At 45.2% G+C, this 15,246-nt stretch overlaps 1 protein-coding gene across 1 annotated transcript in view; it reads left to right on the forward strand.

Annotated features, from left to right (window-relative positions):
• LOC130110157 (desmoplakin-B-like) overlaps nucleotides 1–15,246 on the forward strand; it is a 50,909-nt gene that overhangs the window by 10,368 nt on the left and 25,295 nt on the right. The window contains 15 exon segments of the mRNA XM_056277152.1: nucleotides 2,703–2,894; nucleotides 4,316–4,409; nucleotides 4,946–5,067; nucleotides 5,189–5,339; nucleotides 6,188–6,313; nucleotides 6,890–6,949; nucleotides 7,046–7,213; nucleotides 7,593–7,697; nucleotides 7,822–7,917; nucleotides 8,413–8,538; nucleotides 8,663–8,815; nucleotides 13,138–13,292; nucleotides 13,818–13,944; nucleotides 14,198–14,417; nucleotides 14,580–15,151. Of these exon segments, the coding sequence (XP_056133127.1) occupies nucleotides 2,785–2,894; nucleotides 4,316–4,409; nucleotides 4,946–5,067; nucleotides 5,189–5,339; nucleotides 6,188–6,313; nucleotides 6,890–6,949; nucleotides 7,046–7,213; nucleotides 7,593–7,697; nucleotides 7,822–7,917; nucleotides 8,413–8,538; nucleotides 8,663–8,815; nucleotides 13,138–13,292; nucleotides 13,818–13,944; nucleotides 14,198–14,417; nucleotides 14,580–15,151 (2,385 nt within the window). The 5' untranslated portion in view covers nucleotides 2,703–2,784.

Consider the following 15,246-nt stretch of genomic DNA (forward strand, 5'->3'; position numbering starts at 1 on the left):
GCTCATCAACACCTCCCTCCAGGCAGGATGCTTTCCATCTGCCTTCAAGACTGCTAGAGTCACCCCCCTTCTGAAGAAACCATCACTTAACCCCTCTGACATCAAAAACTACAGACCAGTTTCCCTTCTACCCTTTCTATCCAAAACTTTCGAACGTGCTGTCTTTAACCAACTTTTTTTGTACTTCCACCAGAACAACCTCCTGCACCCCAACCAGTCTGGGTTCAGGGTGGGTCACTCAACAGAGATGGCCCTCCTTGCAGTGACAGAATCACTGCACTCTGCAAGAGCAAACTCTCTCTCCTCTGTCCTGATACTCCTGGACCTGTCAGCTGCGTTCGACACAGTGAACCACCAGATCCTCCTCTCTACCCTCGAGGGGCTGGGTGTCACAGGCTCTGCACTCTCAATGTTTGCATCCTACCTGATGGGTCGCTCCTACCAGGTGACATGGAGGGGATCGGAGCCTCGCAGACTCACTACAGGCGTTCCACAGGGTTCGGTTCTGGGTCCTCTCCTTTTCTCCCTGTACACAACATTCCTGGGTTCTGTTATTCATGACTTCTCTTACCACTGTTATGTCGATGGCACCCAGCTGATCTTGTCCTTTCCTCCCTCTGACACACAAGTAGAGACACACATTGCTGCGTGCTTGACTGACATCTCGGAGTGGATGACGACACACCACCTGACACTCAATCTGGACAAGACACAGCTGATGTTCCTCTCGGGGAAAGGTTGCCCACACCAAGACCTGGCCATCACCATTGACAACACACCGCGGTGACGCCAACTCGGACTGTGAGGAATCTAGGTGTGATCTTGGACGACCAACTGTCGTTTGCTGCAAACGTTGCATCGGTTGCTCGCTCCTGCAGATTTCTCCTCTGTAACATCAGGAGGATTCACCCATTCCTCACCAATGAGATGGCACAGGTGCTCATCCAGGCTTTGGTCATCTCCTGGCTGGACTACGGCAACTCCCTCCTTGCTGGCACCCTGGCATCGGCCATCAGACCTCTGGAGCTTGTTCAGAAAGCTGCAGCTCGTCTGGTGTTCAACGGCCATAAGTTCCCCCACACAACTCCCCTTCTCATGTCCCTACACTGGCTTCCAGTAGCTGCTCACATCCAGTTTAAGACTCTGGTGCTAGCCTACAGGGCCGTGAAAAGAACAGCTCCTTCCTATCTCCAGGCCATGGTCAAGCCCCACACCCCCGCCTGACCACTTCGCTCTGCTGCCTCGGGACGCCTGGTTGCCCCGTCCCTCAGAGGCGCCTGCTGCCGATCGACCCGGTCACGGCTCTTTTCTGTCCTGGCCCCACAGTGGTGGAATGAACTCCCCCCTGATGTCAGGACAGCGGACTCGCTGTCCATCTTTTGGCGCAGGTTGAAAACTCACCTCTTCAAGACCTACGACCCTGTTACTTGTTCTTAGCACTTATTGTATTCACTCATTAAAAAAAAAATCAATTTCTTGCACTTTTACTTTAGCACTGGTTTTGCTCTTATATGCTTGTTTAGATGCACTTATGACCCCTGATGACTAGTAGTTCTCCTGATTTCCTACGTTAAATGCACTTATTGTAAGTTGCTTTGGATAAAAGAGTTGGCTAAATGACTGTAATGTAATGTACTTAGAGGTATGTTTATCAGGAAATATACACTGATTTACTTCGAGGTACGTTTATCAGGAAGTATATACTGATTTACTTTGAGGTATGTTTATCAGGAAATATATACCGATTTACTTAGAGAGCGAGAGTTTCTGTGTCAGGGAGCAGAGGGAGAACGAGAGAAAGTCTTTATTTATGTGCACCTGTGTGTGTGTGTGTGTGTGTGTGCATGCTCAACCGCACGAGTGGGTGGGGTTGTCCTTGTTAGATATGACACACTCTACAAATAAGAAAATGTCTGTGGAGGTTCATTATTTAATGGACAATGGGAATTTTACCATGCTTAAAGCCTTGGATCAAACACTTACACCGTTTCAATCATCCATGTAAGAAGCTCGCATGTTCAAACCCTTGCAAAAGCTATTACTTCTGCAACCAAAGTTGATCATGGGCACTGAAGAGGGCAATCATCCAAACTAAGGCAAGGATACTAACAAACTAGTTTTTCCTGTGTACTCTTTCCATGTTTTGCCAGAGGCATGTGTTTAGCCTGTGAGTGTTTGCGTTTGTTTGCATCCACAAGTAGAACTTTTATAAACAAAGACAGACAAGTGTACAAATCCACGTTATTATATAATCAAGACCTGAGTGGTGGTGGGATGCAGGTGGATCACCATGACTAATATTAACCACTAAAATGGGTAATGGTGAAGTAGTGATTTGCATTACTTTATGGCACACACACACACACACACACACACACACACACACACACACACAGAGTTGTTGCCTCCAGCTCAGTGGGAAGGGGAGGGACATCGAGAGAAAGCCTCTTTTGTGTCAAGCAGGTTGAAAAGAGGTGTGGTCTTTTCTCCCCTTCCAAAACTGATCCTCTCCTCTGTGTGAGCTCCAGTCTGCAGCAGGATGACGCCCAGGGCAGACAAGAGAGGAGAGGGCAAGCGTCATTGCTAACCTGCCTCCCCTCTCCTCTGACAAGCGTGCATAAACCCCAAGAGTTTTTTTGTTATTTTTTTCCCCACATCGACATCACTTTTGAGGACAAAATGAGTTTGTCTGGGTCCCACAGAGCACTCCACCAAAGCCACAGATCCGGTTCCAGGGGAGACCTGAATGCAGGAGGAGTTTACCATTATGCCCGGAGCGAGGTCATGCAAGGTGGTGGTAATGGATATGGGCCTCCGGATCCTTACATGGATGGCTACAACAGCTACACCTTTTCAAAAACCTCTATAGGAGGTGGAATGGGAGGTGGACAGGGGTATGTATTTCAATTTGGTTCATAGCGAAGCCATATCTCGTAGCTTTCCTCACTACCACCTGCTGCTTTTATGGTTTGCTTTTTATGTAAGGACAATTGTTGCCCCGATGCAGGCAGGACAGCTTACACGCAAATAGGTGGTATTAAATATTAACTCCCACCCACTGCTTCTCTCCAAACAATGGTGGGCATGAATACCCCTATAGACAGTGTTGTATGAACCCTACTGCCATTTTTGAGGTGATAAAAAGCTCATCCGTTGTAAAACAGTTGTCCTAAACCTGATATATCCAGTAAATTCTCACTACATTAATCAAAGGAACAAATGTAGGCTACTAACGAGACATTCTGATAGACACAAGGTAAACCAGTTTGGGTGCAAATGAGAAAAGACCGCTTCCTGGAAAAAAAAGTAGCTATGCATATTCAGTGTGTCACTGATTTTTCTACCTCTTTTTTGTTTTTCATCTTGCACCTGACCCTACAAATTGCCTTTTTGCTTTCAATAAAGACATGGGGATCGTTTGTACATTTTCATTCATCCATTGTTTCAGCAGCACACAGATGTCACATTTGTGTTAGCACATTTTGTCAAGGTATATACTGCTTTATGCACATAGCCTTTTATAAAACAATGCCCAAAGTTTCTTTAAAAGTTGCAGTGCTGTTGCAGGCTTGTGATACAGTGAGGAAAACAAGTTTGCAATCATTCACAAAATGTGTTTATTACCGTTTTAACAATGACAAGAAATATAATGCATTTCAGTGTGCTTATGAATTGTAGTAGCATACGTGTAGCACATTAAAAGACTTTATAGCTTTCTATTCATACTGTTACACCTGAAGTTTGAATACCACTATAATGTTTCATTAGACATGAATGTTTTCATTATGATTTTTGTTTGAACTTGCAATGAATCAGACAAATGTATCGAAAGCATTGCTGTATTTGCTTCTGAAACAGCCTCTGTTTTGCATAGGCACTTAAGATTCCTCTCTCGCTCCTTAGGGAGAAATGTTCAGTTTGAGCAATTGCTTGCACTGAGCTGCTAACTTCTCTCTGCCACATCAGCTCTGCATGTGCTCTCCATTCAAGGGACATGTGCCAGGCTCAGACCCTCCAAACTATTACGCACAGAGAAAACAGCTCACTGCAGTAGTAATTGGGAGAGGACAAACAAAGAGTTTGGCCGATGAGACTGTCAGCTGTGCATCTACAAGGCCGAGTTGCACCAGTTGGAGTAATTAGGTTGCAAATTGGCATAGGGAGTGCAGAGATCCACGGTTCATAATTTCCTTTTGCTGGCTGTCACAGCAGTGGTGCTGGTGAAGATGATGAATGGCGATGTACATCAATTAGATTAAAATGATAGCAGTACTGATCTTAACAGTGATGAATGCCCTCTGCTTTCCCTCTGCAGTGGCTTTTACCTTGATGGCGTTAATCAGAGGGCCTTTCTCCTCCAGGGAAAATGTCAGGACTACTTGGGAAAAGCTGAGCATGCCATGCAGTCTGTAAGTCATGTTGCATTTGTCACCTGTTTATACGGGCCACTTTCTAACAACAGTGCCATGGTGGGGCTTGTCAGGGCCTGAACATCTTAAATATTTCAATATCACAAAGCAAAGGGATTATATGTTATTTGAAGTGATTAAAATGAGTCATGGTTGTCACCAAGGACATCAATAATGCTTTTTTGTGTGTGTGTGTGTGTGTGTGTTAGAGCAGAAGTTATCAGCTGAAAACTCAGAGGGTCTCCACATGTAGTGGAAACCATGCTATTTTAATGAAAGCATTATACTGAAATATTTATTTACTACATGCCTTTCATCTGATTTGGGATTCTTACATGTTTACTATGTTGGCACATGTTTGAAACATTCATAATACTGCTTGTGTGAAAAGTACATGCTAGTGATTATGCATTAAAGAGAGGAAAGTATAGAAAAACTATTTCTTGGACCCTGTCAGACTGACAATTGTAAAATGCAGCTTTAGCATTAGCACTTGCTAAAAATCTGTGTTTATATCACGTGTTTGTGCTCTGCAGGGTGCGGCTCCAGGGGATGTGGAGCGCTGCATGTCCTTGGCCCGAGAGGCCATAGAGCAGCTGAAGAGCTGTGCTATGGATTTAAAACAGATGGGTCAGCCAAATGAAAATGTAGTCAGAAGGTACAGAAAATTAACGCCACTCCTCCTGCTTTCCTTATTCGTGCTGTCAGTCTATTTCACTCCACCTAACCCCCTCTCTCTTCCTCTGTTTTCATTGCTCTTGCCCAAACCTTGTGTGCAGTGTGGAGGTGTGCTCAGATCATCTGAGGGGGGTTCACATGGCCATGGGTACCATGCAGAGGAGGACCCGGGGCAGCAGAGGGAGTTCTGGAGGCTGGGAAGAACCTGGAAGGAGCTTCCATGAGGCTATAGCCTGGATCGGACAGCAAAAGGTACACACATACTGTGTTTCAGAACAGACAGACCATCACGGTGAAACTGACCAACTCCAGATGTTACAAAAATTATATATGAGGTTCAAATAGAGTGAAGAGAGGAAAACATTCCTCCGCTCTGTGTGGTCAAAGATCCCCAGATTAGGGTTTTTGTGACGGTTTCCAGAGTGTGTCTAGCCATTCTTAAATGAGTAGCCCTCATAAACGCATTGGATTGCAGCACTGGCAGCCATACATTTTATGAGGGGTGAAAGAAATGAAAAAAAGTAAAAAGACACACACACACACACACACACACACACACACACACACACACACACACACACACACACACACACACACACACACACACACACACACACACACACACACACACACATCTATGGTTTGCTTCCCAAAACTATGGGGAAGCAAACCATAAAAACAGAGCAATGGTTTAAGATGCTCAGACTACTTGTCTGCTGGTAGATTCCTAAGATATTTGCTGTTTAGTTTCTGGCTTTTTCTGGCTATGGGTACAACATTCATGCTCAGCTAGTTTCTCTGCCACCACCTGCTGGTTGGAATAGGCCCACAGCAGGCATAGGCTACAGTCAGCGCAAACAGGATTATGTTGTTTGAAAATGTGTGTGCTTTTGTCATTGAGAGAGAGCAAGAGAGAGAGAGAGAGAGAGAGAGAGAGAGAGAGAGAGAGAGAGAGAAGTTTTGAGTGTGTTTGTGTGTGTTTATACGTGCACCTCACGAGCAATCTGTCTTTTAGCATGTGTGAACGAGTTACACGTGTGTATTTGTTCTGTGAAATTATGTGAGCTAGTTAAATTGCAAATGTTTATTCTGCATTCTAGCGTCTTATTGAGACGTCTTTCTGGGGAGACGATCCAGCAACCATCAAGCAGCAGCTCATCAGCCATCAGAAGTTTCATAGCTCCATCCAGAGGAGCCCCGAGGTAGACCGTGCCAGGGATGACTTGGTGAGTGATGGTCCACTATGTATTCCAGCACAGTCTATCGGTATCTGAGGAAACATAGGGGTTGGTAATTAATGTTTTGAGGAAATTAGAAGCGATGAAATGTGCCAAAACTGCTTTAGTTACAAGCAGAGGCCGCAAAGATGTGTTTTATACGCATATTTTGATCTTAATTAGAGTTTTCGAGGTGAAGAATCCCTGCATGTAAATGGCACAAATGGACCAAAGGCGTGTAGAATATTTTCAAATTTGTCAACAGTTCTGACTGGCCATAGAACGTAACTATTATCACAAGATATTGTGTATCCTGCAACCATCCAGATTATTATATTTATTATGTTATTATACTCTGTTTTTTTGTGATTATATATCTCTTTCTTTTAGTGATTTTTTTTGTTGTGACTTTTAGTGGTGTCTTGTATGTTGTACATGTTGCACCGTGGACAACGGTGTTTTGCTCCCTTGTATGCCAAGTGTGTACTATGGAAGAGACGAGAAAGAGGTTGAAGTTGAACTTGAATTCATCTGATTTACAAAGTCACAGTCTTCAGTAATGGACTAATACAACTCTCTCTTTAGATAAAAAAAGGGGACAAGGGAAACCTCCATCATCTGGAACAGGAATGGGACGGTCTACAGGTGGGAGAGAAGAATACTATTTCTGATTTATTGTTTTTTTGCACTTTTTCAGTTCTTGGCCATTTATTTGGGTCTTTGTTTGATTCTACATGCTAGAGACTGTCCAACAGTCGGACCCAGCAACTGCGAGAGCTACAACAGATCATTGCCGACATCTCCAAGGAAATAATGTGGGTGAATGACAGAGAGGAGGAGGAACTGGTCTTTGACTGGGGAGACAAGAACATTGACCATTACATCCCAAACAAGCAGGAGAGCTATTTGGTTAGTGAAAGATCGATGGTACAAAGGTCAAAAGATCATTGAGAATATGAGGGGAGAAAAGCGTTTAACTGGATCCCTTGACACTGCAAAGAAATAGGTACCTCACAAACCCATCCTCTAAAGAGATTTATTAAATTCTTGTCGACACTCTTGGCAATCCTGTGAGCATAATTTACACAAGCAATCTTTTCTTCTTCTTTTTTTTTTGCTAATCTGTATTTCACAAGGAAGCATTCATCTGCAGCAGATTAAATTCTGGCAATTGTTGTGACCAAAAAGTGAGGCAATGAAGCCACATGGCATTTCTCAAGTTGCCTTTATGGGGGTTGTTAGTGTTTTTTCATCTCTAAGATTTCCTAAACTTCTCTTTACGTAACAGAAACTGATGAGTGCGTTGGAGGCCAAGGAGAAGGACCTAAGTAAACTTAAAGTCAAAGTGGATGGCATGCTGAAGAACCACCACCCTGCCTCTGAAAAGATCGAGGTGTGGGCAAAACCTTTCAACCTGAACATAAGCTGTTTCAGACAAATAAACAACGGTAGACACGTCATTACCCCGAAGTAATAGTTTTCATCTTCCTACCTGCTATTTTTTATTTCTTGCACAGGCCTACATGGACACTCTGCAGACTCAGTGGAGCTGGCTCCTTCAGATTACTAAATGCATCGATGTCCATCTGAAGAAAAATGCAGCTTACAGCCAGGTATTCAGATACATACACTGTGATCTCACATGACCCCCTCCCCCCCTACACACACACACACACACACACACACACACACACACACACGGCTGCTGTTAACAAATAATGATCTCTAGGCCTTGTGTGAAAAAGTCTGGGTATTGTCTTTCTAGCTATGCCCCCTTCCTGATGTGGAAAATATTTTTCTTTGTTGGCATTTGCTCCATCTGACAAAATTTTTGCAAGGCCAGGGCTCAACTGCTCTGCTTTGGGAAGGTTTATCCACCCCATCGGTACGACTAGGGTGGTGAAAAAATAACTGAAAAAACAAAACAGCATATTTAACATGTCTTCAGATTCATCATCTATCTAATTAATGTATGGGCCATTTGGGGTAAGTCTTGAATGTAGTTTTTCCACAGCTTGCTCTGCAACTTATAAGACCTGTTCAATAATGCTACTGGTTGAAGTTGTTTTCATTTGTTTGGCTTGATTGATATGGTTATTTTGGTGCAGTTCTTCAAGGAGGCCAATGAGACATACACTGTGCTGCAGAAATTGCAAGAAACAGTCCGTAAAAAGTTCATTTGTGACAAGAGCACGTCGTTAGAAAACCTGTTGGAGCTTCTCAAGGGACTGGAAGTAAGGCATCACCAGACACTGACCACAGACATGATGATTATGTTCAACTTGAAAATGAAAATGATGCTGTTTCAACAACATTATACCCCGGTGGAAATCACGTTATGAGCTATTTCTTTTCCAGAAAGAGAAGGAGAAGATATTGGAGAAGAAGAGGCAGGTCCAAAATCTGGTCAGCAAGTCCAAGAGCATTGTGAAACTAAAGCCCCGAAACCCCGAGGAAAAAAGCAGCAGCCCCGTCATCGTGCAGGCCCTGTGTGACTTCAAACAAGACCAGGTCAGTATCTCCTCCACAACGCAGGGTCGGCACCAGGAACGGACGGGCAATCAGCTTGGACAGGGGGCATTTTGTTCACCTCGCAAAGCTTTTATTAAGTGTATATAATTAACATTATCATGTTTATCCTGATTTAATGAAAGAAATAAACTATGACAGAGAGGCACACATACATACTGTCATTTATGTGCACAGGCGCTCATGTACTACGTCCACAAAACCAGAGGTTAAAAACTAAGATGCACAGGGGGAAATCTGTCAAATATTTTGCATTTAATACAGTACTGTAATTCTACATAAAGAATAAATGTATACATTGGGCCAACACCTATACAGGTTACACAAGAAATTAAAAGGATAAACAACATCCTTTAGGCCACATCGAGAACCGGTATGCATAATTATACAATCATATGCGCGGTCATCCAGAAACGTAGCTGTTATGTTTAATAACTTGCAGACCGCAACCTCAGTTCGAACACTCCAACTTTATTGTGTGCTGCTCATCACAACTTCAACCGTTCTCTTTACATCTTTTTCAACCAAAACTATTTTCGGCAGACTGTCGTAAAACTGCTGTGCTTACTGCAACAACTACAGCCACAACTGTTGTGGCTCATACACAACATTTCTCTCCCCCCCCCCCCATAAGAAACCACAGAAACAACACAGTTGTGCTTGTACTTGAACTCAAAACAACTAGGTAATCTGGTAGACTGCCAGTTACCAGCATAGCCATATGGATTATTCTGCCACGTGACATACTATGCTCTGAACACTAGTAAAGGAAGTCAAAAGTCTGTGACATGGTCTTTGAGGTAATGTGGCCTGACTCGGGCCAGATGGGCTTCTGGTTCAGCCAGGGGTTCTGCTGGCTCAGGTGGGCATCCAGCTGGAGTCTGCAGCTGCTCAGCAGGGAAATTGAGGTCCCCAACCATAGAGCCCAAGTCCTCATCAGTTCCCGGGTCAGTGATGGGGGGGGGGGCAGTGCCACCTTCCAAAGCCGGCTTGTGTGCCACCGTGATCCATCGGATAGGCGGAAGATGGCTGGCCCCAGCTGATCGGTGACTTGCATCGGTGTGGACCAAATGGAGAGCAGTTTGTGGTTCTGGCTGGGTCGGTGAACCCGGACCCAGTCCAGTACAGCGAAGGGAAGTGGTCTCACCGTTCGTCTCCTGTCAAACCGCTGTTTCATTTGACACTGACGATCTGTGACTTTGCCGCTCTGTTGGGGTGCTGCTGCTGGTGTAACAACTACAGGTGGCCGTAGCCAATCCAGGGGAAGCTGCAGCTCACCTCCCATCTTCAAAAAGGCTGGGGAGATGCCAGTAGTAGAGTGTGGTGTTGCCCAGTAGTGCAGCAGATTGCAGAGCAGTGCAGCAGAGTGCAGAGCAGTGCAGCTGAGAAGGGAAGACCATCCACCAGGTGCACTCTGACACCATTTTTCAGTGTCTGGTTGAACCTTTCAACCCCCACATTTGTCTCCGGGTGGTAGACGGCTGTGTGGATGTGGTTAATTCCCCAGTCCTCCACAAAGGTTGCAAACTCAGCTGAAACAAACGGCAGGCAGCTTTCTGTAGTGATAGTGTCAGGGATACCCCACCGAGTGAACAGAGAGGTGAGGAAGTCCGTGACCACCCGAGCTGTAACGGGCACCTGTGGCAACCACCTCTAGCCACTTCGAATGGAGGTTATAGGTTACCACGAGGAAGCACTGATGCTGTGGGATGCCATGGAGCTCCCTACAGATGTCCACCTGGATGGATTTCCAAGGTGTGGGTGGCCACTGCAAAGGCTGCAGAGGTGGCGGCAGCGGTGGGCCTGTTTTCCCACTGACAAGGCAGGCCGTACAGTCTATTACCATAGTTTCTTTATCTCTGCCAACAGCTGGCCACCACACTAAGGCCCTGCAGCATTACTTCACCATCACAATGCCTAGGTGACCTTTGTGTGCCATAGATAGAACACACGCTCTCAGGGTGCTGGGGACGACTGTGCAGAGTCCCCGGGCCACACAGACATTGTTCCAGCAGGACAGATCGTCCCTGACTCAATGGTAAGGTGCAAGCTCCTCTGGGACTTTCAAGTTCTACCCCTCCTGGATGAAAGTGCAGAGCGTGGTGTCCTGCGCAGATGTGAGCTGGAGGTCCCGAAGGGACTTATAGCTGTAAAAATATTTCAGTTTCTTTTTTCTTTTTGTTTTTTTGGTCATGGGGAGAATTAAGCTGGCGTCACGGTGGTGCGGTGGTTAGCGCGGTTGCCTCAGCAAGAAGGTCTTGGGTTCGAGCCCCGGGGTAGTCCAACCTTGGGGGGTCGTCCCAGGTCGTTCTCTGTGTGGAGTTCACATGTTCTCTCCGTGTCTGCGTGGGTTTCCTCCCACAGTCAAAAGACATACAGGTCAGGTGAATCGGCCATCCTAAATTGTCACTAGGTGTGTGTGTGGTGTGGGGTGGGGTGGGGGGCTGTGATGGCCTGGCGGCCTGTCCAGGTTGTCTTCCTGCCTGCCGCCCAATGACTGCTGAGATAGGCTCCAGCATCCCCGCCACACAGAGCAGGATCAGCAGTTTGGATAATGGATGGATGGATGGAGAATTAAGCCTTAGTGGGCGGAGGCCCGCCCATACCACCGATGCTGCCATAGCAGCATCTCTACATTAGGGGCCGGATGTTGCCAGTGCATGACATGATCAATAATTCACTGTACAAGTAATATTTTTTTTTCTCCATATCTAACATTGTTACACGTTTATTACATATGACAATAGTAGCGCTGCCTGATACATTCCAAATGTCTTCCTGTACCTGTTGTACATGTGTATTTCTTCGTTTGGAGAGTATGGGGTCGGCCTGTCAGCGTTCATTTAACCAAGTGAGCACATGAAAACACTGTGCGCATGTTCAAAGCACTTTCCATAATGAACTGTGGGGCACAGTCACATTAGCCCCACGCTGAGAGCAGCCAATAACACAGTAATAGAATGAATGACATACGTCAAGACGTTTAGTAAACGTTGTTATGGTATCCATGTTGCTATGCAGCTACACGCAACACCATGGGGCAACAGAGGTTAAATACACTATGCTATCAATTGAAAATAAATTCTTTCATGGATTGGTGGACCTCGACAGAAAACTTATTGCCAAATTTGCTCCCATGAGGCGTCCGGGTGGCGTGGCAGCGTTGCCTACCAACACGGGGATCGCCGGTTCGAATCCCCGGGGGGGATGTGGGTATGTGTCCTGGTCACTGCACTAGCACCTCCTCTGGTTGGTTGGGGCGCCTGTCCCGGGGGGGAGGGGGAACTGCGGGGAATAGCGTGATCCTCCCACGTGCTATGCCCCCCTGGCAAAACTCACGGTCAGGTGAAAAGAAGCGGCTGGTGACTCCACATGTATCGGAGGAGGCATGTGGTATTCTGCAGCCCTTCCCAAATCGGCAGAGGAGGTGGAGCTCGGAACAATTGGGGAGAAAAAAGAGGGGAGGGGTTTGCTCAGAGGAAAGATTGTCTTGCATCCACTGCTTGATAACTTGCTGTATAACAAGGTAATACACCAGTTGTGTGAGACGATGCTGTATAACGATGCTGTATAACAAGATAATATACCAGTTGAGTGAGAGCAAATGCCGTTATTGATAATGTCATTCATATCCCTGTCTCCACATCTAACTCCTGTGCTGCGATATGTTAATGTGTGCATATGTGATTTGATTCATTGTTGAGGTGCGTTTTTGTTTGGATTCATTGAGCCAGTAGGTTTGTGTGTAGTTTCAGTGACGAGTCGAATGCAGCCCATACAGAATTTATTGTGCCCCACCAAGCTCCCATTGCCAGAAACACCACTGCTCTTCCCTCCCCACCACATTTTAACACATAAGTAAGAGGGCAGTAAATTGTGCATGCACACAGAGGACAGTTTGTTCAGTTTTATCCAAGGAAATAGTTGACAGAGAAATAGTTGTTTTTCCTTTTCCCTCAAATGTAAGATCTTAGATGAAGAACCATGAAAGTCCAATTTTATTTTTCTCTAGAAGAGTAATAGTGTGCCATTATATCAAGATTAAATATTCAAAAATTGCCCGTGTGCTACTATACTATAGCTGGCTATGCAAAGAAAAGAAAAGAAAAGAAAAAGAAAAAAAAACAGTCAAAAGGTTATTCCTGCTGCAAGGGCTTCCGATATGCAATTTTTGTTTCCCAAGCTGAATACTAACCCTCTTAAAAAAAACATCATATCCCCTTGTCAAAAACAAACTCACATGTACAACCTCACAGGTACCCAAACTCATCAGTAAATAAAATGTCATCACTGGGCTTCAACAGAAGGTGATCTGTAAGGACAATGAGGGCATCCTGAAGGACAATAGCCAGCGCAGTAAGTGGCAGGTGACAGGCCCGGGGGGGCTGGACATGCTGGTGCCCTCTGTCTGCCTGCTCATACCACCACCCAACCCAATCAGCATCAACCTAGCCACGAAGTAAGAACACACACACACACACGCACGCACGCACGCACGCACGCACGCACGCACACACGCACACACACACACACACACACACACACACACACACACACACACACACACACACACACACACACACACGCACGCACACAGAGCAATGCATACAAATGAACAATCAGCTGAAGCTTGAAATGTGCCATAGGGTTGTTTCTTTTGGGTCCCTATATGACAAAGGTGCTAGTGTGTTTTATTAAGTCTGGGTGCAGGATCAGATAAAATGAACTAAAAACTGAATTGAATTTGGGGCACTCTGGTGGCTCAGCCAGTTAAGCAGATACCATATCAGCTCAGGCCTGATCGTAGGACTTCTGCTGCAATTTTTCGTTTCCCCCTGTATTTCCAGTATGTCTCTTCAAGCTTGTTTAAAAAGAGAATAATCTGGGGAAAAAAACCCTTAAATTTTAGCTCCGGGCTGCAAACATTTAAGTAATCCTGGTGTCTTCAGTGAAGGTCTGTGTTTTCTCTGAATGTTTTCAAAAGGAATGAACAGTACTACGATGCCATCATGTTGATAATCAGCCAGCTCTACATCAACATTAAGAGTCTCATAGCCTGGCAATATTGTCTTATGGATATTAGACGCATCAGCTCTCTCACCATCACGATGGTAAGACTTCTAATGCAAAGCCTGTCTGAGCCTGACTGTACTGGCACACATAAAAACAACTTCACCAGCAGCCCCAAGATATTCTACCTAGCAACTACATGTTTCCACACCTAAATTTTATTTGCTATGTGTTTCTTTTTTCACAATGTCTTTTTTTAAAAACATTTTTTTCAATTATTTTGTCTTTGTATGCATGCACGTGTGCAACTGTGTTTGTCCCTGTGTGTTTCCATGTGCTTTTGTGTGTGTTCAGCTGTCCCGTATGCGACCCGAGGAGTATCGTAACATTATCAAAAGCCTTGAGACTCACTATGAGGAATTCAAGCTCAGCTCCCATGGCTCCCAGATGTTTGCTGAAGAGGATAAGAAGAGCATTGAGAACCAGTATAATGGAGCCCAGGGCCATTATGAACAACTGGTTTTGCAGCTACCGGCTTACAGTAAGTATAGTTCAACTCTTCTGCACTGGCAATGTAAAGATCTACTATGCATGTGACTTCCCAGGCTAATTTAATAAACTGTATCCAGTTTTACTATACAAATGTGTGTTTTTCTATGTTTTGTGTGTTTTTTCTATGTCCTGGCTGCAAACCAATTTCCCTTTAAGGGACAATAAAGATACTTTGAACTTTGAGTGCTTGTATTTATTGTTGCTAGAGGGCAAGATAAGTTTTCTTTTCAGTAAATGAAACTCCGTTTGTATGGGAATGTACAAGTACTAGCCAGATTTTCTCCTCCCCTTAAAATAACCTTTATACTCCATCTTCCAATAGTTGTACAACAACAACAAATAGAGGCGCAACAGGTTGAGCTACAACGCCAACAACAGTTCATTATTATACAGCAGCAGCAGCAACAGCAAAGCATTGCTGAAGAGGAGGCAAAAAGGAAGGAAGAAGAAAGGAAAGTGGAAGTGAAAAAAGTGGATGTGAAAAAAGTGGTAGCGAAGAAAGAGGTGCTCAACAAAGAGCAAGTGATCAAGAAAAATGTGGTAAAAGTGACCAAGGCGGAGCCGGTAAGGAAGAAGATTGTTGTGTCCTCCTCATCCTCTAATTCCTCCTCAGCCTCCTCCTCACACAGCCTGTCAGAGCTGCACTCGCTCAGACTGAGGCTGGAGGCGGCTGAGGGAGCGCTGATTCAGCACATTCACATCTGTCTGGGAGAGGATGGAGGGCATGACTGTGGCCGCAGGATCATACAGCTGGAGGTAGACACCGACCCAAACACACACACACACACACACACACACACACACACACACACACAGCACGCACGCAGACAAACACACACACATGCACGCAC

The sequence above is a fragment of the Lampris incognitus genome, chromosome 3 (assembly GCF_029633865.1).
Source record: "Lampris incognitus isolate fLamInc1 chromosome 3, fLamInc1.hap2, whole genome shotgun sequence".
NCBI lineage: Eukaryota > Metazoa > Chordata > Actinopteri > Lampriformes > Lampridae > Lampris > Lampris incognitus.